At 44.3% G+C, this 22,500-nt stretch overlaps 3 protein-coding genes across 52 annotated transcripts in view; 2 read left to right on the top strand and 1 right to left on the bottom strand.

Annotated features, from left to right (window-relative positions):
- LOC122262601 (acyl-CoA synthetase short-chain family member 3, mitochondrial) overlaps window positions 1–1,089 on the top strand; it is a 2,521-nt gene extending 1,432 nt beyond the window's left edge. Inside the window, exon 1 of the mRNA XM_043030678.2 lies at window positions 1–1,089. This exon is cut by the window's left edge and continues 1,432 nt beyond it. Within this exon, the coding sequence (XP_042886612.2) occupies window positions 1–739 (739 nt within the window). The 3' untranslated portion in view covers window positions 740–1,089.
- Window positions 1,090–5,458: 4,369 nt separating this feature from the next.
- On the bottom strand, window positions 5,459–21,367 carry LOC122262600 (uncharacterized). The gene is made up of 13 exons (XM_043030677.2): window positions 21,221–21,367; window positions 21,006–21,066; window positions 20,240–20,410; window positions 19,840–19,934; window positions 18,772–18,896; window positions 18,414–18,513; window positions 14,031–14,163; window positions 13,600–13,838; window positions 13,046–13,248; window positions 7,605–7,806; window positions 7,281–7,408; window positions 6,938–7,123; window positions 5,459–6,537 (listed from the first exon to the last, which is right to left on the bottom strand). Exons 1-13 carry the CDS (start codon window positions 21,317–21,319, stop codon window positions 6,369–6,371), a joined length of 1,911 nt encoding a protein of 636 aa, XP_042886611.1. The 5' UTR covers window positions 21,320–21,367; the 3' UTR covers window positions 5,459–6,368.
- A 655-nt stretch (window positions 21,368–22,022) lies between these two features.
- Window positions 22,023–22,500, top strand: part of syd (JNK-interacting protein syd) — a 91,999-nt gene continuing 91,521 nt past the window's right edge. For 46 of the 50 annotated variants that reach the window (XM_086530514.1, XM_086530538.1, XM_086530516.1 and 43 more), the window contains exon 1: window positions 22,026–22,428. In XM_086530514.1, the coding sequence (XP_086386640.1) occupies window positions 22,210–22,428 (219 nt within the window). In that variant the 5' untranslated portion in view covers window positions 22,026–22,209. Of the gene's footprint in view, window positions 22,429–22,500 lie in introns of all 50 variants that reach the window. The other 4 variants (XM_086530531.1, XM_086530542.1, XM_086530515.1 and 1 more) reach the window with 1 other exon arrangement.

The following is a 22,500-nucleotide window of genomic DNA, read 5'->3' as shown; positions in this document are numbered from 1 at the left end:
GGAGACGGGGTTCCCCATCACAGCTCACAGCGTCGGCATGAACATGTCACTCAACCCACCTCGAAATGCTTCAGGTAAGCCCATGGTCGGCTACAACCTGTCTGTGTTGACGGAGGAAGGACGCGAGGCGGGGCCGGGCGAGCTGGGACGCATCGTGTGCCGCCTACCGCTCCCCCCCTGCTGCATGAGCACCCTCTACCGGGCGGACGACCGCTTCGTGGACACCTACTTCAAGGAATACCCAGGTTACTATGACACCATGGACGCCGGAATGCGCGACTCCCAGGGCTACGTGGCGGTCATGTCCCGTGACGACGACGTGATCAACGTAGCAGGGCACCGGCTGAGCACGCTGGCGCTCGAGGAGGCCATGTTGGAGCACCCTGATGTGGTGGACGCGGCCGTCGTCGGCGTACCTGATGGCATGAAGGGTGAGGTCCCGCTTGGCATCTTCGTCATTAGGGCCGGAAGTGAGCTGACAGAAGAGCAGGTGTCGAGGGAGCTCGTGGAGGTGGTGCGCCGCGTGATCGGACCCGTGGCGGCGTTCCGGCTCAGCGGCGCTGTCAAGGGGCTGCCCAGGACTCGCTCGGGCAAGACGGCGAGAAAGAGCATCGCCGACCTCGCGCGCAACAAGGCCGTCAAGATCTCCCCAACAATCGAGGACCCGAAAGTATACGAAGACATCCACGCTACCCTCAAGCGCCTTGGCTTCGCCCTAACGGCGCCAACGCCAAGCTGAGTCCGCGGGCGGAGGCACAGCCGGTGGCCCGAAGCACACGAGCCAGTGGATCGCTTCACGTAACAGGCTGGTGTAACATTTCGCGCGTCTGAAGGTACTTTGACAAAAGTGAATTATGAACACGATGAGAAATACTGTTGAAAAGTGAGATTGTAACAATAGAACGGTGACAATAAGTTCAAAAGAGAGAAAAAAAACACACACCTGAAAAGGAAACGATAAGATAATCGTACTTCAGAGTCGGTAATGGAAACGCTGCGAGCAACACTGAATACGACTTTCTCAATCTCTAAGGGCGATTGTCAGTTTCCAGTTTTAGTGTTATGTAAATAAATGAAATAACAACAAAATCTCTATGATTATCTTCCCTTTATGATACTTAATGTTTCTGTTAATGTATGTGTGTGTTTGTGTGTGAGTTTGCAAGAGAGAGAGAGAGAGTGAGGGTAAGAGTGAGTGAGTGTGTGAGTTTGTGTGTGTGAGTGTGAGAGTGCGTGTGTGTGTGTGTGTGTGTGTGTATGTGTATGTGTATGTGTATGTGTGTGTGTGTGTGTGTGTGTGTGTGTGTGTGTGTGTGTGTGTGTGTGTGTGTGTGTGTGTGTGTGTGTGTGTGTGAGTGAGTGAGTGAGTGAGTGAGTGAGTGAGTGAGTGACTTTGACTTTGACGAGTTTATTGAGACAAGTGATTACGTACATCTCAAAAGGATGAGGTAGCATAGGTATCCTCACCCCAATCTTAGTCCCTCTTTGGGCTCACATATATTTTACAAAACCTTACAGCTATGTCAACATGTTGAAATATATATAGAACAAAAGACGGGTCAATCACAAGCATACACAGTTAAATGTTTACATATCAGGAGAACGATATAACAGTATGGATTATCACCCTCAGCATGCTAAGTCCTCTCCTGAGGTCACATGATTACATACTTGAAATATGTGGTGCACATATATGTTAATAAAACATATATATGTTCCTGGAAAAAAAATTATCAGAAAGTCATGAAGTATGTTTGTATTTAACAGGATGATGTATCATAAATTATATTCATCCACTTCTCAATAAAATCCTACTTGGGCTATCACAGTCTCGGCAGAAGGGAAGTCACAATCAGATTTACACAATTGTCAACTACAATTATGTGGTCGATGCGAAGTGTTTGTACTTCTTTAAAATTTGTATTACCTGGCCATTTCTAAACATCCATACAGCTTGTTCGGGGAGTCCAGCTATCTCTGAGTTTCTGTAAATCTGAAGCATGGGACACTACACTGTAAAAGATATAGTGTACTAAGGTGTGTGACTTTGGTGACCTACACACCCTGCATTCTTTTTCCTGTTCACTTGTCGGGACACCTAACTCCCAATAGTATTTATACCCTAACCTAATTCTCATGTGCACAGAGTCTTTCCACTTGCTCTTGCCCCTCCCATAAGTGAAGTCTGTGTTCAACGCTAGATGCATATAGTGTTGCAAGGTTTCGCTCGTCTCAATCAGCTTGCCTTTCTTAATCTCATCATAGTCTAACTGTATCCTCTTCATATTGCTCCTTGCCTGCTTAAGGGTCCGAGCACTTTGTATGCCCACCTCACATTTTTTAGCTGCCTCCTTCGCTACCTCATCCACAGCCTCATTAAGGGTGATACCGACATGCGATGGGATCCAGACGAATGTAATCACACGTCCCTGGCCTCGCAGCTTATGAGCAATCAATCGGCACTCGTTAACAATGTGCTCAAACACAAGGTCCCTGCTGTTAAGAGAGTCCAGCGCTCCCCTACTATCCACAAAAAAGAATGCATCTTTATTAATAATTTCACTCTTTTTAAGTGCTGTCAATATTGCCCATAACTCAGCCTGTGTTGACGATATATGATTACTCAGTCTTATCCCACTGCTTGTGGTGACCACGCCACTTGCAGTGATGTCTGTCTGATGATAACCCCACCCCCTGCTCTGCCATCTTTCAAAACTGACCCATCGCAGTAGACATGAGCAATGGCAAGGCGTGTTAGACTCTTTATTTTATGACCATATCTTGATTTAAGTTGACCAGGTTCATAAAGCCTCTTATTCATACAGAGGGGATCGACATCTACATTAATCGTCTGATCCTCCCATGGTGGCACTTTGGGGGATGCTTGAAACGATTGGCAAAAGTCCTGCAAGCCATAATATTCTATACTATTTTTCAGCTCCTTCATATATCCTCGTTTGCCTTGTCTATAAAAAGTCCTGATGTTGTCAAAACCGCTGACCATATCTCTCACTAATTTCTTTCCACTATTCGAGTGAATGAGTGAGTGAGTGTGTGTGTGTGTGTGTGTGTGTGTGTGTGTGTATGTATGTGTGTGTGTGCGTGTTTGTGTGCGTGTTTGCAAGAGATAGAGCGAGGGCAAGAGTGATAGAGAGAGTGAGAGTGAGAAAAAAAAGAGTGAGGGTGAGAGTGGGTGTGGGTGAGTGAGTGTGAGAAAGAGAGAGATAAGGATAAAGATAATCTAGATTTGAGGAGTAGATGCTTCGCCGGGCTTATATGGTGTCAGCGTGTTCCGACTCGTGAGAGAGTGTGTCAACAAGTATCAACTCGATTTGAGCCTGGTCCTATCCCCCTCCCCTTAATGCCCAGCCACGGCAGTGACCGCCAGGCGACAGTGGAAACTTACGAGCTTGGACGGAGTTCGATCTGCCGACCACTGGGATGTGAGGCCGGCACGTTACTTCTGTATTAACCAGACGGCTGAGACCGAGAGTGTGTGTGTGAGAGAGAGAGTGAGAGAGTGAGAGTGAGAGTGAGAGTGAGAGAGAGAGAGAGAGAGAGAGAGAGAGAGAGAGAGAGAGAGAGAGAGAGAGAGAGAGAGAGAGAGAGAGAGAGAGAGAGAGAGAGAGAGACTTTTTTTTTTACTTTGACGAGTTTATTGAGACAAGTGATTACGTACATCTCAAAAGGATGAGGTAACATAGGTTATCCTCACCCCAATCTTAGTAAATTGGTAAAGCTTTACCAACTATTAATGAGGTGACGTGGTCTACCTCTCTGGACAAGACTTTGAAACTGTTTTTGATTGAATATAGAATTGTAACATCTCTATTCTGAATGAAACTAAATAAAATATCTGTATTAATTTGGGATACTTCTAATTGTAGTTCATGCTTTCTATCCTGATAATGAATGAAACAGGCTCTTTGACTTTGTGTATTCAATATTGCGTCTATGCTTGGTGTACAGGGGTAAGGTTTGGCAAGTGGGCATGGGGGGCATAAATAAAACTTTGAATTACTTATATCCGGGAACGAAAATATATATAACTTACAATTATGGTCATTCTGCAAGTATCTGAAATTTCATAAGAGCATCAGAAAGTGGGACAGCAAATCCGTTCTCTTTGTGGTCAATTGAGATCGATTCAAAAAGCATTGAAACCAAAGTGAGAAGTACAATAACATAAAAATACTATCAAGTTGGCTATTAGTGAATTTGTCACAAATTCAGTAAGCTCATAGAATAGCAGACACGATGACAGATATCTTAATGAGATGATTAGAGCAAAAAATTAGGTAACCAACAACATGAGGCTCAAACCAAATACCTAAACAATATTGGGACATGTGTGTGCAGGGTTACATATGTAGTGAGAAGGCTGCTTGCTCTTCAGCAAAATGGCCAAATCACTTAGAGAATATATTTTTTCTATTTCAATACATTTATAGGCACATTGATTCATTGTCCTTTCTGCAATTTTACTGACAAAGGAAATATCTTTAAGATGCCAGTGAAAGAAGTTCTTCTTAACCATTTTGATAGTGTTGCATTTTGACATGACACCTTGATATTAACTACAATGCAGAGATTAAATTCATATAGTTTTATGAATGCATAAGTGGAAGCTGTAGTTAAGACCAACCCTTTCTCAATCCATATCATACAATCTCCCAATTTCACTTAAATATATATATTTTTATTTGTTTTTATACCTTCACTTTTCCAGTTCTCAGTTTACCATCAACAAAAGACCCTTCTTACATAGCATATTTTTTCACAACTGCATCTCCTTTGTCATACCTTGGCGTACTTTGGTAGGACCTCATCAAGTAATTTATCCTCAGGGAATAATGATAGAACTTTAACTATCACCTGACAACTTAAGTTCTTTCTTCTTGTAACCCTATTTTGCAATATGTTTTGTGGCAGTGTTCTCTGCAGGAACCTTTTACTTATCACCAGTAAGAAAGCAGAAATATCAGCCTTTACTTAACCCATTCACGCAGGTTGACTTGCTATCACGTTCAGTGTTTTTTGGGTCAGACGCCGATAACAGATATTTGGTCAAGGCCAGCTTGCTGGGTGAGCGGGCGTACAGCACTTGCTTGTGGCTGGTGTGCCTGAGAATCCTGAGACATTAGGCTTATGTGTTCGAATACCCCAGCAATCCAACCAATTAAAGCCGTAATAGCCCCGGTGTGAATAGGTTAAAATGATAATATAAATAAAATTACCAATGATAAATATAAAAAAAACAATAATAATAATGGTAAAAAATATTGATAACAACAACAAAAATTCACCATCTTATGTTCCCTCTGTGGAAACCAATGCTAAGAAAGTTCTCTTGATTCAAATTAATTCATATATACTACATGTGAAATACAGTTATTTATTACATTATAATCTACTCTCTTTACTGCAATACTACTGGTGGGAAAAATAAATGCGGAACTATGATTTCCAATATTTAATCATCTTATATAAACAATCCATGGAATAATAATGCTCAATACGACAAAGTACGAAAATTCTGTCATATACAAAATATACATTTATCTACCTAAACTTTACATTAATATATAAACTTTTTTTCTGTCTCCATAGATTGAAAGGAAGAACAATCTAAGAACAATTCTTTTCTGGTCTGTTACATGTTCATTGCATATGAATGTATGAATTTTCCAGCAAACAACTTTGCTGCAACCACTATAATATATATAAACTTAGCTACAAAAAGCACCATAATTTGTGTACATATAGTAGGATCATTTAAGAGAAATACTGCAGGTCAAAAATTCCAAATATTCTGCATCCAACTTTTGTTCTTATTTTAATTAACTTAATTATTCAGTTATTTTTTTATTCTAATAACAAAAATCTGCTGACCTGATATCACAAAAAAGCCTAAAAAAGTAAGTTGCCACTGCTGAAAATCTTTTACTATAAACAATATACACTTTTGACACAGTACCTGACACTTAGGCAACCCTGTTTGTATATAGTGATATTTTAATTATACCCTATAAACCCGTACCAGAAAACTCACTAGAATAAACAATAATCATTTTCATTTCCATTTCTGTTTATATTAATAACCTAATTTGTATGCTACCTTCTCTCGTACCATTGCACACTTTGGCCTTGCAGTGAAAGCCCAACTTCACACAATTACTATTACCTATTTCCACATCTCAATTAGTACAAATAAGGCAACTAGGTCATTGTACAAAAAATCGCTTGACAAGATAGAATGAGAAAATGCTTCCCATTAACAAGGAAAGCCCTTCTTTCCATTCAAATCTAACCTTTTCCACTTCAATTTTAACATTTCTCATCCTGTACCATGACAATTGGAATATTTCTCACTGGTGCCTGATAGAACAGATATCTGGCATATCGTTTATGACAAAATCTAGGAGCATCTGGCCATAAGCTTTTCCCTGAGGATCTGAGCGCAAGGATGCCACTCCTCCTCCACCAAGAGACTGCTCGAGGATGAAGTTGAGAGCGCAGATGCCGTCCACCTCATACCTGGATTGAGAAAAGGGAGGATTGTACATTACTATCCAAAGTATCTGCATTCTTTTCTTAATCATTATTCATTGAGACTATTCATGTGATGGGAGTAGGGTGTGTGATATTGCAAGCTGAACATAGCTAGATGAGTAAACTCTGAAATATTCTAAGAGAACATTGCATAAATAACAAGACATTCGTTTATCACTAAATCACTTATTGATAATAATAATGATAACAATAATAATAATAATATTATTATTATTATAACAACATTTAATAGCAACAACAATAATAAATAATAATAATATTATTATAACATTAATAACAACAATAATAATAAAATTAATAAGTAAATAATAATGAACAAATAAATACAGACACTCCTAAGAAGTTGAACTTTATATCTGCTCACCTTTTCACGCAATCCAATGGGTTGACATCTTCTGGGAAGACATGTCTAAAATATTCAGCTACAGCTTCAGATGTCAGAGCCTTCTTCAGGTATGGATAGAGTGAAGGGTGCCTTGCAATGACACCAATGTTGCAGGAGTCTGCCTTGTCACCACTGCGAGTCAAAGCCAGAGACTCCAGCCGATAGCTGCCATTTTTGGTATAAGATTAAACAGGGCATTGTATATATTATCCATATATTACAAATATTGATTCTCTCTCTATTCTGTTTTCCTGTCTCATCTCATTTCATCTCATCTTCACAATGTATAATCTAAAAAATATACAGGAGTATATAAACAAACCTTTTTGATCCTTTAATCAAATCAGAGGCTTCAGACACTGGCTGATCGGGGAAGTCATAGGTGCTAGCTGGAACTGTGTCCGCAGTCTCACTGTAGCTTTCCTCCTTCCCATCAGCATGGATGCTCACCTTAAAGAGAATCAATCACTTGGGAATTGGCATAATCTATGGCTACTTATTCACAACCAATCAAATCTCATCCTATATGCTGTCCCAGTGAAAATTTGTATCTGTTTCACTTGGATAATCACTCCATAGTTTGGCAGAGAAGATCAAAACTTTCCTATTATAAAAAACAAACTTTTGCATGATTTCTACAAATCACCTTGCAATGATCTTTGGGTATGAGGAAGGAATGCAACCGTAGGAGAGGCGTGGCCCTGGGTCGACCTCCAACAATGTTTGTTAGTCCTGGGGCCATACCAGTCCCAGCTGCTGCTATCTCACGGGCAAACAGTTCGACAGCCTTCTTTTCTGCATGATGGACAGAAATCCAGATGACCCCCTCACGAGGGCCTTCTCCCACACTGCAATGGGGCAAGACACCAGTTAAAGGAAGAGGTTATTAACAATGAGTGTAATTATATATTTCACTTAGTGCATCATGAAACGTATAATGAAACTGTATAATGAAAAGTATCTAGAGATCCTGAGACTTTCCACTCACAATTCACTTTCAACTATTCCCAACTTCATAATTTTAGTTTGCATGTATGACATGTACAAAGACAGGCATCACTGATTATAGTTGTTAACTTTAACTGCTGTTACAAGTAATAAAAGTATGAAATTTCTATGATTCAGAATCTGTAAGATTGAATAAACTATAAGCAAAACAAGTATGTGGACACAGACAGATATACAGACACCCCCTCACATATAACAAAAAGGTATTACTCTTCTTGAATAATACCATTTTAGCAATATCTCCTTTCCCATAAAAAAACTGTAACATATATGTGAATGTATATGTGTGCAAGGCTGGATCCTCATGGCAGCCCCATAGCTACCAGCGGATTCCTAGAGCTTTATCTTAAAATATATTCCAAAATGTCAGTGCTAATCATACCAACATGCAATATTATGTTAATTAGCTATGATACAATACTGAAAATCTAACAATGCTTAAGTATTGGTGCCATTGAAGCAATCCCCTTTCTCTTCTCTCGTCAAGCTCTGCATAGGACCCCATAAAACATCAATCAGCTCTCTCTATTTATGCGTGTACTTGTGTGTGCAATTGATGTAACAATCGAATACTAACTTACATTCAATTCATCACTTTCTATTCAATCTTTTTGACAATACAACTGCAACCCACACTTCGAAGTGTTTACAGTTTTTCTCCTGCTAGTAGCAACAAAGGGGTCACTTCCATCTAACCAGGGAACAATTGGTCTTCTTCTATAATACATATCCCTAATTTTGCCTTTTGGGAGAAAAGATTCAACTCTTAACCCATTGCGTACGGGTGTCATGACATACATACATGTCGGCACCAATTAGGCCTAAAAGACTGGTGTCAATGAATACATGACGCGACATCGAGATCTGCTCACAGCAGAAGCGTGGAAACAATCATGAAGTATTAGCTCTAGAGCTACAGGGTTCCTAAGTCAGCCTAAACCTGCATTTTATGAAGGATTTATGGAAAAATATTGTTTGAGCTAGTCTGCACTACCCAGAGGGCAGAGAAAACACCTTCCTTGTCCCCTTAACTTTTAGCTGGTGCCACTAGTTTCATGGTCTGCTCATCCTGATGACCAGGTCATTAGGCAATGGGTTAAGCATGGAACATATAACTTCCCACATTAGTGACTTTTACTTTTCAAACAAACAAATACATTTACAAAGTTACTAAGTGATATTTCATTGAAGTGCCACCCATAACCAAAAGTTACCAATGATGAACAAATGCAGAGCAATTAGGAGGCTTATATCACTATTTTTTGGAAACAGTGGATGAACTAAGGGTACTCATCCTGTGGAAATCCAAAGACCTTATATTGTTGAAAACCTCATATTGCAGAGATCGTTTAAAAGTCCAAATGTAAGACTCCTCTTAAAGAAATCCTCACATATCAAAAATCTATTTGTGTTGGAAGTTTGGTCAAAATAAAAACTTCTGAGTACTTTCATCAGTCCATAGAGATAGAGGAAATAGAGGGGGGGAGGAGCAGCAAACAGGGGAAGAGCAGCAGGCAGAGGAGAAGGAGAAGGAACAGCAGGCAGAGGAGAAGGAGAAGGAGCAGCAGGCAGAGGAGAAGGAGAAGGAGCAGCAGGCAGAGGAGAAGGAGAAGGAGCAGCAGGCAGAGGAGAAGGAGAAGGAGCAGCAGGCAGAGGAGGAGGAAGATGAACAGCAGGCAGAGGAGGAGGAGAAGGAGCAGCAGGCAGAGGAGGAGAAGGAGAAGGAGCAGCAGGCAGAGGAGAAGGAAGATGAGTAGCAGGCAGAGGAGAAGGAGAAGGAGCAGCAGGCAGAGGAGGAGGAAGATGAACAGCAGGCAGAGGAGGAGGAGAAGGAGCAGCAGGCAGAGGAGGAGGAAGATGAACAGCAGGCAGAGGAGGAGGAAGATGAACAGCAGGCAGAGGAGGAGGAGAAGGAGCAGCAGGCAGAGGAGGAGAAGGAGAAGGAGCAGCAGGCAGATGAGGTAGAGGAGAAGGAGGAGGAGGTAGGAGGAGGAGGAGGAGAAGGAGAAGGAGAGGAAGGAGAAGGAGAAGGAAGAGAAGGAGAGGAGGAGGAGGAGAAGGAGGAGGAGTAGGAGGAGGAGGAGGAGGAGGAGGAGGAGGAGGAGGTAGAGGAGGAGGAGGAGGAGGTAGAGGAGGAGGAGGAGGAGGTAGAGGAGGAGGAGGAGGTAGAGGAGGAGGTAGAGGAGGAGGAGGTAGAGGAGGAGGTAGAGGAGGAGGAGGAGGAGGAGGAGGAGGAGGAGGAGGAGGTAGAGGAGGAGGAGGAGGAGGAGGAGGTAGAGGAGGAGGAGGAGGAGGTAGAGGAGGAGGTAGAGGAGGAGGTAGAGGAGGAGGAGGTAGAGGAGGAGGAGGTAGAGGAGGAGGAGGTAGAGGAGGAGGAGGAGGAGGAGGAGGAGGAGGAGGTAGAGGAGGAGGAGGTAGAGGAGGAGGAGGAGGAGGTAGAGGAGGAGGAGGTAGAGGAGGAGGTAGAGGAGGAGGAGGTAGAGGAGGAGGTAGAGGAGGAGGAGGTAGAGGAGGAGGAGGTAGAGGAGAAGGCAGAGGAGGAGGAGGTAGAGGAGAAGGCAGAGGAGGAGGAGGTAGAGGAGAAGGCAGAGGAGGAGGAGGTAGAGGAGAAGGCAGAGGAGGAGGAGGTAGAGGAGAAGGCAGAGGAGGAGGAGGTAGAGGAGGAGGTAGAGGAGGAGGAGGAGGAGGAGGAGGAGGAGGAGGAGGAGGAGGCTCCTTCTCATCTGCCTCCTCCTCCCCCTCCTCCTCCTCCTCCTCTACCTCATCTGCCTCCTCTACCTCCTCTGCCTCCTCCTCCTCCTCCTCCTCCTCCTCTGCCTCCTCCTCCTCTTCTGCCTCTTCCTCTGCCTCCTCCTCCTCTTCTGCCTCCTCCTCCTCTTCTGCCTCCTCCTCCTCTTCTGCCTCTTCCTCTGCCTCCTCCTCCTCCTCTACCTCCTCTGCCTCCTCTACCTCTTCCTCCTCTACCTCCTCTGCCTCCTCCTCCTCTTCTGCCTCTTCCTCCTCCTCCTCCTCCTCTACCTCCTCTGCCTCCTCCTCCTCCTCCTCCTCTACCTCCTCCTCCTCTTCTGCCTCCTCCTCCTCCTCCTCCTCTACCTCCTCTGCCTCCTCTACCTCTTCCTCCTCTACCTTCTCCTCCTCTTCTGCCTCTTCCTCTGCCTCCTCTACCTCCTTTGCCTCCTCCTCCTCCTCCTCTACCTCCTCCTCTACCTCCTCCTCCTCTTCTGCCTCTTCCTCTGCCTCCTCTACCTCCTTTGCCTCCTCCTCTACCTCCTCTGCCTCCTCCTCCTCCTCCTCCTCCTCTGCCTCCTCCTCCTCTACCTCCTCCTCCTCCTCTATCTCCTCCTCCTCCTCTACCTCCTCTATCTCCTCTACCTCCTCTACTTCTTCCTCCTCCTCTACCTCCTCCTCCTCCTCTACCTCCTCCTCCTCCTCTACCTCCTTCTCCCCCTCTACCTCCTCTTCCTCCTCCTCCTCCTCTACCTCATCTGCCTCCTCCTCCTCCTCCTCCTCCTCTACCTCATCTGCCTCCTCCTCCTCCTCCTCCTCCTCTACCTCATCTGCCTCCTCCTCCTCCTCCTCCTCCTCCTCTACCTCATCTGCCTCCTCCTCCTCCTCCTCCTCTACCTCCTCTGCCTCATCTGGAGGAGGAGGAGGCAGAGAAGGAGGAGGAGGCAGAGGAGGAGGAGGAGGCGGAGGAGGATGCAGAGGTAGGAGGAGGAGGAGGAAGAGGAGGAGGCAGAGGATTAGGAGTAGAAGGAGGAGGCAGAGGAGGAGGAGGAGGAGGAGGAGGAGGAGGAGGAGGAAGAAGAGGAGGCAGAGGAGGCAGAGGAGGAGGAGGAGGCAGAGAAGGAGGAGGAGGAGGCAGAGAAGGAGGAGGAGGAGGAGGCAGAGAAGGAGGAGGAGGAGGAGGAGGCAGAGAAGGAGGAGGAGGAAGAAAGAGAAGAGGGGGAGAAGGGAAGAGGCAGAGAAGGAGGAGGAGAAGGGAGGAGGCAGAGAAGGAGGAGGAGGAGGAGGGGAGGCCAGTTGAGGGAGGAGGAGGAGGAGGAGGAACGCAGAAGGAGGAGGAGGAGGAGGAGGCAGAGAAGGAGGGAGGGAGGGAGCTGAGGCAGTGAGGAAAGGAGGAGGCAGGAGGAGGAGGTTAGTCACCACCCCACCCACCCCCAGCAGCCACCCCAGACCCCTGAGGAGGAGGAGGAGGAGGAGGTGGCAGAGATGAGGAGGAGGAGGAGGAGGCCCCCGCCGTGAGAAGGTGGAGGTGGAGGTGGAGGAGGAGGGAGGAGGGGGGAGGAGGAGGAAGGGGTGGGAGAGGAGGAGGGAGGAGGAGGAAGTGGTGGAAGAGGAGGAGGAGGAGGAGGTGGCAGAGGAGGAGGAGGAGGAGGGGGTGGCAGAGGAGGAGGAGGAGGAGGTGGCAGAGGAGGAGGAGGAGGAGGTGGCAGAGGAGGAGGAGGAGGAGGAGGAGGAAGAGGCAGAGGAGGAGGAGGCAAGGAGAAGAGGGAAGAGAGGGGGGAGTGGGGGAGCAGGAGGCAGAGGAGGAGGAGGAGGAGGAGGAGGAGGAGGAGGAGGAGGAGGATGAAGGGGAGGAAAAGGAAGAAGATAAACAAGAAAAGGAAGAGGAACAAGAGGAAATGGAGAAAGAGGAGGAAAAGGGGAGAAGGAGGAGGATGAAAATGAGGAGAAGAGGAGCAAAAGAAGAAGGATTAGGAAAAGGAGGAGGGGGAAATGAGGAGAAAAAGAAGAGGCCAAAGAAGACAGGGAGAAGTAAAAAAGTGATAATAAAAGAAAAAGAAAATGAAAAATGAAAATTAAACTGAAGAAAAAAGAATTAGAGCAAAAGAAGAAAAGACAGAAAATAAATAGGAATGTTCTCATTTGCCTATGGCATGTTCAAGAGTCACAGACTAACAAACCTGCTTTGGTTTATTAACAAGTAGTTGATGTTTAATTCTTAATATAGAAACAAGTGATGATAGTATTTATGACAATATTGGTGTTGATGATAAAAATTCAGAAGGACAACGCACAAAAAATCAGTAGACAACAGCACAGAAATTCAGCACATGACTTGCTTCTCTTCTATACCTTGCATGGGGCCCGTATGAATCCTCCGCTCCCAGCACTTGGATGTGGACTCTGTTGAAGTCAGGTAGCTTGAGCATTTTGAATATGTTGCGACATCTTTGCACAATCGCCTCTGCTGTTTTCCTGCCCTTGTCACGGCTTCTGGGTCCACCAATGCAGCTGACAGCTGTAGCCTTGTAGCCGTCTAAATAAGTTGCACTCACCTGTTGATGGAACATGTATTGACAGACAAGTTATAATATCTGGAATTATGTCTGAGAAATAATTAACGACTGATGGAATGGTAACATAGAAATAATAACAAAAAGTGTACAACATAAAAGAAATCTGGTAAATAATTCCTCAACTTGGATAACAAACATAATTGAAAGAATCATAAAAATAGTTTTAAGAAGTTTATCCGCTATCAATGCATAATGCACTTATAACTCTATAATATACTGTAATTATTTGAAGTACCGACACACTACCTACTACAGCAATTTTAACTTTATAATGAATTTAAGTAATTACTACCACTATCATCACAAATTCATGAGATTTCTAAAAAGTACCTTGTAAGAGTCAGTGGGCTTCCTGCCCTTGGCCCCCTTCACAAAGACCCCACAGTCGGTCTCCTCCAGCTGGACCCCAGTAAAATCACAGACAACATCAGGGAGAATGTAAGCCCGTGGGTCCCCAATTTCATAGAGCATCTGCTCAGCAACTGTCATCTGATTGACGATGCCACCCGTGTTGTGGGGCTTTGTGATCATCAAGTCTCCGTTACTTGACACTTCTGCTATTGGGAAACCTAGGACATGGGATGAAAAATAACTTGGTTTTGAATAAGAACAAGAAAAAGGAGAAAAAATGGGAGGGGAAGAATATAGACCTTAACACATAACAAAAATCATATCAAAGTCATCAAAATCAGTTTATATACTATCAACCCTATCCTACTTTCGTACATAAAATTTGCAAAACCCAAGGTACATCCTTTTACCAATATTGTGCCAGTCCGGGACAGCCTCCCAGTCGGTATAAACGCCACCAGTTGCCTGTGCACCACACTCAATCAAGTGACCTGCCAGGCTGCCACATGCAAGCTGGTCATAGTCACTTGTCTGCCACCTAAACTGCAATGGATATAAGGTTACTTTTCTCTGGAAGAGATAAGAACTGGAAGAGGAAAAGGAAGAGGAAGAGGAAGAGAGAGAGAAAGAGTAAGGGAGAAAAAGAAAGAGGGAAAGAAAAAGAGGGAGGGAGGAAGGAAGGGAGGGAGAGCTAGAGAGAGAGAGAGAGAGAGAGAGAGAGAGAGAGAGAGAGAGAGAGAGAGAGAGAGAGAGAGCAGCGGGATGTAGCGAGACCGAGAGGAGGAGCGAGGGGGAGAGCTAGGATGAAGGGGAGGAGAGAGAGAGAAAGGGGGAGAGGAGAGGAGGAGAAAGGGGGAAAAAGAGGGAGAGAGAAGCAGCCCAGAGTAAACAGGGGGGGAGAGGAGAGGGGAGAGAGCAAAAGAGAGAGAGGGGGAGACGAGAGAGAGAGAGCTAAAAAAGCAAAGAGGGAGAGGATGGAGGTAGGAATGAAGGGAGGGAGAGCTAGAGAGAGGGGAGAGAGGGGGAGAGGGAGAGAGAGGGAGAGAGAGAGAGAGGGGGAGAGCTAGAGAGAGGGGGAGAGAGAGAATGGGGGGGAGAAAAGGGGAGAGAAGCGGGGATGAGGGAGAGAAGAGAGAAAGGGGGGTGAGGGGAGGAGAGAAGAGAAGAGTAGAGAAAGGGCTGAGATAGAGAGAGCGAGAGGGCGGTAGAGAGAAAAGGATAAAGGGGGTAGCGCGAGAGGGGGAGAGAAAGGGGGAGCGAGAGAGAGAGAAAGGGGGTCGAGAGAGATCGGAAAGACAAGGGGGGGGAGAGAGAGAGAGGAAAGGGGGGGATGGGGGTGGAAGAGGGAGAGAGAAGAGACAGCGGGGGAGGAGAGAGAGATATAGATAAGGGGGGGAGAGAGGAGATGAAAGGGGGAGAGGGAGAGAGAGAGAAAGGGTTGGATAGCTCGAGAGAACAGAAGAGGGAAAGGGGGAGAGCGAGAGAGGAAAGTGGGGTGAGGAGTAGAGAAAGGGGGGGATGAGACGAGAGAGAATGTGGGGATGATGGGAGAGGCGAGAGCGAGAAAGGGGGGGAGAGAGCGAGGAGAGAAAGTGGGTGTTAGAGAGAGAGAGTGGAGAAGGAAATGGAGGATAGGAGAGAGGCACAGGGGGTTGGAGAGAGAAAGTTGGGGGGATGAGAGAGACAGGGGGGGAGAGAGAGAAAGGTGGTGTGAGCGAGAGAAGAGGAGGGGAGAGAAAGGGAGGGGCGAGAGAGACGAAAGTTGGGGAGAGAGGTTGAGAGAGGGTCGGAGGGAGAGGAAAGGGAGAGAGAGAGACAAGGGGAGAGGAGGGGAGAGAAAGGAAGAGAGATAGAGAGAATTGGTAGAGAGAGAGAGAGAGGAGAGAAAGGTTGGAGAGAGAGAGAAATGGGGGGGAGAGAGAGGAGAAATTGGGGTACGAGCTATACAGGGTGGAGAGAGAGAGCAAGTGGGGGGAGAGAGATGAGAAAGGGGGTTGATAGAGAGAATCAATGGGGTGATATCGAGACTACACTGGGGGATAGAGGGAGAGAGTAGGAGGGGGGGAGTAGAGGAGAGGAGAAAGGTTTTTTGGGAGACGCGAGAGAAAGGGGGGGGGTCGCTATGAGAAAGGGGGGAGAGAGATGAGGAACTTGGGGAGAGAGAGAGAGAGGGGAGAAAGGGGGAGACGCTAGAGAAAGTGGGAGATATACAGTTGGAGAGAGAGATGAGGGAGAGACAGTGGGAGAGTAGGGAGAGAGAAAGGTGTGGATGAGAGAGAGCGAGAGAAAGGGGGATGAAGAGAGAGAGGAGAGAAAGGGGGAGAGAGAGAGAGGAGACGAAAGGTGTGGAGAAGAGAGGAGAGAGAGAAATGGGGAGTAGAGAGAGGGATCGAAAGTGTTGAGGGAGAGAGAGAGAGAGAGGAGATAGAGGAAGTTGGTAGAGCTCGGAGAGCGAGAGAAGAGGAGGGGAGGAGATGATTTAGAGAGAGAGAGAGATAGAGAGAGGGGGAAGAGAGAGAGAGGAGAGAGAGAGATGAGATGAGCGGATCAGGAGAGGCGGAGAGAGATAGAGAGGGAGAGACGAGAGAGAGAGAACTAGATGAGAGAGATCCTAGAGAGAGAGAGAGAGAAAGGGGGAGAACGTTTTGATAGTTGAGAGAGAGAGAGAGATGATAGAGGATTTAGAGGGAGAGAGAGACGGAGAGATAGAGAGGATATCTGAGAGACAAGGGAGAGAGAGAGCGAGCTTGAGAACGGAAAGAGAGATTTTTTCTAGTTCTTGAGAGAGGAGAAGGGAGTTTATAGAGAGAAGGGGGGCAGAGAGCTTAGAGAGAAAGGGGGAGGGTGAGAGAGAAAGCAAAGGGGGGAGAGAGAGAAAGGGGGTGAGTATAGAGGAGAAAGGGGGAGAGAGAGAAGGGGCGAGGCGAGGAAAGGGGAGCGAGAGAGAGTGGAGGGAGAGAGAGGAGAGAAAGGGTTATGAGAAGAGAGAGAATAGGTTATAGGATAGAGAGAGAACTTGGTGGAGGAAAGTGAGAGAGCAAGGGGGAAAGAAGATGCGAGATAAGAGAGAAAGTGAGTGAGAGAGAATGGGATGATATAGCAAGGAGAGAGATTAGAGAGAGAATGGGGGGGATTGAGAGAGCAAGTGAGGAAAGGATGGGGTAGAGGTAGAGAATTGCCGAGAGAAATTGGGGGAGAGAGAGAGATAGAACGTGAGGGGAGAATGGGGGATATAAGAGAAAGGGGGAATGAAGTGGAGAGAGAAGTGAGAGGAGAAACAGGAGTGAGAGAATTGTGGGGGAGAGAATTGAGAGACTGAGACGGATGTGAGAGAAGGGGGAAGGGAGGGAAATGGGGGAGAGAGAGAGGAAATTTATAGGGGAATGGGAGGGAGAGAAACAGAGGGGAGGAAGGAGGAGGTGGGAGAGAGAGAGGGAGGAGAGGAGAGAGAATGGGAGGGAGAGAGAGAGATGGAGAGAATGGGGAGCGAGAGAGTGGCTGGTGGGGGGGAAGAAAAGTGGAGAGAGGGGGGAGAGGGAGAAGAAGTGAGAGGGTAAAACGGGGAGTGAGAGGAGAATGGGGGGAACCCCTGAGAGGAGAAGAGAGAATGGGGGAGCGAGAACCACTGAGGACGGAGAGATAGTGAGTGAGAGAATGGGGGAGAGAGAGAGAAAGTGAGAGAGAGGGGGAGAGAGAGAGTTAGAAAGTGAGAGAAAATGGGGTGAATATGAGAGAGTTGGAAAGAGAGAGAGAGAAAGGAATGGGAGGAGAGAGAGAAAGTGAGAGAGAATGGGAGGAGAGAGCGAGGAGAGGGGTTTCCCCCCGCCCCGGTAGTGAAAAGGAGAAGGATGTGAGGAGAGAGAGAGAAAGTGAGAGAGAATGTGGAGAGAGAGAACAAAAAAAAGGAGAGAGGATTGAATGGGAGAGAGAGAGAGAGAAAGGGAGAGAGAGAGAGAGAGAGGGAGAGAGAGAGAGAAAGTGAGAGAGAATGGGGGAGAGAGAGAAAGTGAGAGAGAATGGGGGAGAGAGAGAGAAAGTGAGAGAGAATGGGGGAGAGAGAGAGAAAGTGAGAGAGAATGGGGGAGAGAGAGAGAAAGTGAGAGAGAATGGGAGAGAGAGAGAAAGTGAGAGAGAATGGGAGAGAGAGAGAGAAAGTGAGAGAGAATGTGAGAGAGAGAGAGAAAGTGAGAGAGAATGGGAGAGAGAGAGAAAGTGAGAGAGAATGGGAGAGAGAATGGGAGAGAGAGAGAGAAAGTGAGAGAGAATGGGGGAGAGAGAGAGAGTGAGAGAGGGAGAGAGAGAGAGAGAGAGAGAGAGTGGGGGAGAGAGAGAGAGAGAGAGAGAGAGAGAGAGAGAGAGAGAGGGGGAGAGAGAGAGGGAGTGAGAGAGAAGGAGAATGGGGGAGACTCTGGAGAGAAGTGAGAGAAAATGGTGGGGGAGAGAGAGAGAGAGGGGGAGAGAGTTAGAAAGTGAGAGAGAATGGGGGAGAGAGAGAGAAAGTGAGAGAGAATGGAGGAGAGAGAGAGAAAGTGAGAGAGAATGGGAGAGCGAGAGAGAAAAAGTGAGAGAGAATGGGGGAGAGAGAGAGAAAGTGAGAGAGGGAGAGAGAGAGAGAAAGGGGGAAAGAAAAAGCAAGAGGGATACAGGAAGAGAGCAAAAGGGAGAGAGAAAGAGGGAGATAGGGAATGAGGAGTGGGGGGAGGGATATGAGGATTTATGTTTGTATCTGGACATAATCTAACTTTTCTCAAAAAATAGGAAGAAAGAAGAAAAAAATCTATGCAATCTCTTACACTGTGTATGAGAGGGGCAAGAGCCAATGAGCTGTCAGCACACCGTCCAGTTACAACAATATCTGCACCTCCATCTAAAGCTTTAGCTATTGGACCTGCTCTGTAATAAAAAAAAAAAAAAGGGTAAACACTTGTAAGGATATCGATCATCTATTCAATTCATCAATAATATTAAAATTATGTCATGAAAACATTCCAAGAACATATATATTCAAATAAAATAAATTAAAGTATATCATCAGCTCAAATACTTTAATCAGGATAGTTTCTTCACAAAGAAAAAATAAAGCAAAAATCTTAAAACATAAGGGCAACACCACCAAAAGAATGGAGCAATAGCAAATATACAGCTTCTTACCCTAAATAAGCATTCATGCTGTGGACTGTCTTGGGCAGAGGAAGGCCACTCTTCATGTCCGGCATTCCAGAGGCTATTAACTGCTTCTTTCCAGGCATTAGGTCATCCCCCGTAACAACAGCAACCTGCTCAATCAAGTTCTAATGCTAATGGCCTGGATGATTTAGCAGAGTCATGCAGAACTCTCACTGATACTAACCGAAATGAAAGAATACTTTTATATTATTATTTTTCTTGTTCAACTATTAATCTAAAATTTCTCCCAATCCTCTCTTCCTTCCCTGGCTTGATATGGCAATAAGATCTGTTATCTCTTTTCCGACTTATTTTTTGTCTGTGTTTGTGATGGATGTTGCTTTATCTTAAGTGGACTTTTTCTTTTTCTACTTAATGGATATACTACCAATTTTAATTCCATACATATACCAGTTGTGATTACAGCAATCAACACATTCATACTGCTTTAATTTTGTTTGATTTCTGGGTAAGCCTTTATATAATAACTTTGAAAATATAGAAATATATTTCCAGTTTTAGATATCTCTAGTAACTATGAACATTAATCAATTTCTAGCAGTTACACTAATGATGATATAATATCATTAAAATAATATTTTCACAATCAAATATATAATGGCAAATGTATATAAGACATCCACAGTGTTTCTCAAAACAGGATGTTTTCTTTGTAAATATACTGGCTGTGGTCTATCCAAATCTATATCAAACTTGTTGTGATAGAAGACATACAATCCTATATCCAACTCAATATTGGTACATTGTTTAACCATAGCTGCAGCTCTCATACTCTAACACAAACCAACAAACCTCTACCATGTATATTTTAATAAAATATAGTTTGGGCTGGTTCCATATTAGATTGTGCAGATTGTCTACAATCTCTAATGTGACAGAATACCAATTGCCAATGGTTACCAAGACAACAATTGGCAGAAAGGCAGTGGCAGATGCATGGGTTTCTTTTAAAGGTTTCCCAATATAATGAGAAACTACCGCATGAGCAATAAATGGCATTAGATGACAGAAAAAAAAGCTGAAAACAATTACCTTGAGATCAACACCAGCTTTGCCAGCAGCCTGCCTCAATGCTTGAGCACAACTCTCTGGGTTGATTCCACCAGCATTGCTCAGGACTCTGATACCTGGATATTTCAATATGTTGAAATCTTATAGAACATAAAATCTATACCCAAAAAACACACACATGCATGCATATTAATGTAATTACATATCAAAGTTATATGTAATATAGCAAAGTATATCTCAAGCCTTCATACAAACCTAACAAATTTATCACCTATAGTTTTTTAATTTCTATATCAGACTGGTGCTGTATCAAAATTATAAGTAATACAGCCAAGCATATATCAAAACTGTGATTCCTAACTTACCTCTCAGACATCAAAAGCATTGTATGCAAATGGAGCAAAAGAGATGCCACACATACCTTTCCGTTTGATGTCATTCAAGTATGGACCGATGGCAAAGAGCACAAAGTCAGGTGCATATCCCAGCTCTGGCTTCTTGGCTCTCGCAGCAGTAAGGAGGGACATGGTGATTTCCGAGAGGTAGTCGAACATGAGGAAGTCCAAGTTGCCATTGTGGATCAGCTGAGGTGCTGCAGAGATGGAAGACATAGTTCATAAGTATCTTCCTCATATGTTTAAATAAATGTGTTTGATTGAGAGTGTCATTGTGATTCTGATAGATAGGTGTGTGTGAGTGTGAGTGTGTATATGACAGGTAGAATACAAGAGAAAGTGGATGAAGATAGACTCAAAACACACAAGAAAATAGCCCTTATGATGGAATCTAAATAGTACATGAATTACATTTCAACGCATTCTATCTCATGCCTGATTAAAGACCTTAGCAATATAATACCAATATAAGCTCTAACTTACCAAAATGTACATGGCAGAGGTTTGCTAAAATTCGACTTCATGAACCACTATGTTTATGAACTCTGTCTCTCTCTAAATATATGTTCTCTTATTATGATATTGATGTTTGTGAAGAAAAATGTTTAATAATTCATTAATCTTTCAATGCCATGTACTTTTAACTTTCTGACATAAATAGCTTTGGTGAATAAATTCTCACCGAAAGAATAACGATGAAACGAAAGGCCGTGAAACAAGCAAAGATAAAAAGTTAAATCTTTGACTAACCGGAATGAGATAACAGGTATATTCAATAACATAGTTTTGTACCTGCTGTAGGAGTGTCACCCCAAAATCCGCTTGCACATCCGATCCTTACAGGTTTCCCTTTTTTTTTGTTTTTTTTTTTTTTTTTTTTTTTTTTTTAATAAATAATTTTTTTTTTTTTTTTGTTTTTTTTTTTGAGTGTGGTGTGTTTGGTGTGTGGATTTTTTTTTTTTTTGTTTTGTTGTTGTTTTTGTTTGTTTTTTAATTTTTTTTTTTTAACTTTGGTCTACAGAATACCGGCGGTGATACGTAGATATGGGTAAAAAATGCCATTTTCCCCGTGTCGTTCGAAGAAGACGAGTTGTGAGGGCTGACATCTTTGATGTTTGGAGTTCGAATGGTGTGATTTGATTTTGAATATGACTTCTGTTTTGGTCTTTGTTGCTTTTTACAACTTTTTATGTTATATTATAATATCGTTACTTATACTGATCAATTTGATTGGTAGCTATATGAAGTTCCTTGTGTTAGGGAAAAGTAGATAAGAATCGAAGCCAAGAAAACACATTCGAACAATAATATCGCAAATTCTCGACATTAGATAAGTTATTTTTCTATCGCTTATTTAGGAATTATATAACAATAAACATATATAAAATAATAACCATAGTGAGTCTATATGATAAGGGAATAGATCAAAAGTGAAATAAAAGTCACTCCCTAATTAGAAATTTCCTTTTATGTCACTTTTAAACACCTCACCATCCATCAATCAACATACAGTTAACATGTCATATCATTTAACGAAACTAACAAATGCACATCCTTCCCAAAATGTCAATTTAACACAAAAGAGATCCCGAAATTAGAAAATCAATATATCTACAAAGGCTCCTAAAAATACGTAAATAGTAATACCTTTATCTACTTTTCATCTTATCTTGGGGATACTCACACAAACAAACCCCTCAGAATAAGTCATCCAAATGTCAGCCGAGTTTTAAATGTAGCTAAATATCATGGACGAAGAGAGAGCAGTGGAAACGATTAGGCAGTTGGAAACATTACTGGAACGCACCAGACAGTGTTCCTCTGCAACGTCATTGAGTGATGAGGAAGTGCGAGTCGCGGTTGGAAAGTGTCGAAATTTCCCAGTGTTAGTCATGTGAGGTGCAAAATCAGTTCTCAAAAATGGTCAGATAAGAACCACAAGCGGTGTTCCTTCCTTTTTTTTTGAGTGCTCGCATCCCCAGAAACGTGATTCAAGATGGACATGATGACCGAGGGCGAGACCGTGTACAACTCGCACGACGACTCCCACGTCGTCATGTCGGAGAAGGTGCAGTCCCTGGCGGGCAGCATCTACCAGGAGTTCGAGCGGATGATCTCCCGCTACGACGAGGATGTCGTCAAGGACCTCATGCCCCTCGTCGTCAACATCCTGGAGTGCTTGGACCTCGCCTACACGGAAAACCAGGAGCATGAGGTAGGACCAGCACGGAGAAGAACAATGTCTATTTACTTGGTTTATTCGTTATATTTGTGAGGGTGGTGGGAT

The sequence above is a fragment of the Penaeus japonicus genome, unplaced genomic scaffold (assembly GCF_977035675.1).
Source record: "Penaeus japonicus unplaced genomic scaffold, GWHDUDI00000001_assembly GWHDUDI00000033, whole genome shotgun sequence".
Classification (NCBI taxonomy): domain Eukaryota; kingdom Metazoa; phylum Arthropoda; class Malacostraca; order Decapoda; family Penaeidae; genus Penaeus; species Penaeus japonicus.
This window is presented reverse-complemented; position numbering and strand designations above follow the sequence as displayed.

Coding starts and splice junctions, on each gene's coding strand:
- LOC122262600 (XM_043030677.2), bottom strand. CDS start 21,319: ATGTCAGCCCTCACAACTCGTCTTCTTCGAACGACACGGGGAAAATGG. Junction 19,935..20,239: donor GAATGACATCAAACGGAAAG/GTATGTGTGGCA, acceptor TGAAATATCCAG/GTATCAGAGTCCTGAGCAAT. Junction 13,249..13,599: donor AGCCCACTGACTCTTACAAG/GTACTTTTTAGA, acceptor TTCCATCAACAG/GTGAGTGCAACTTATTTAGA.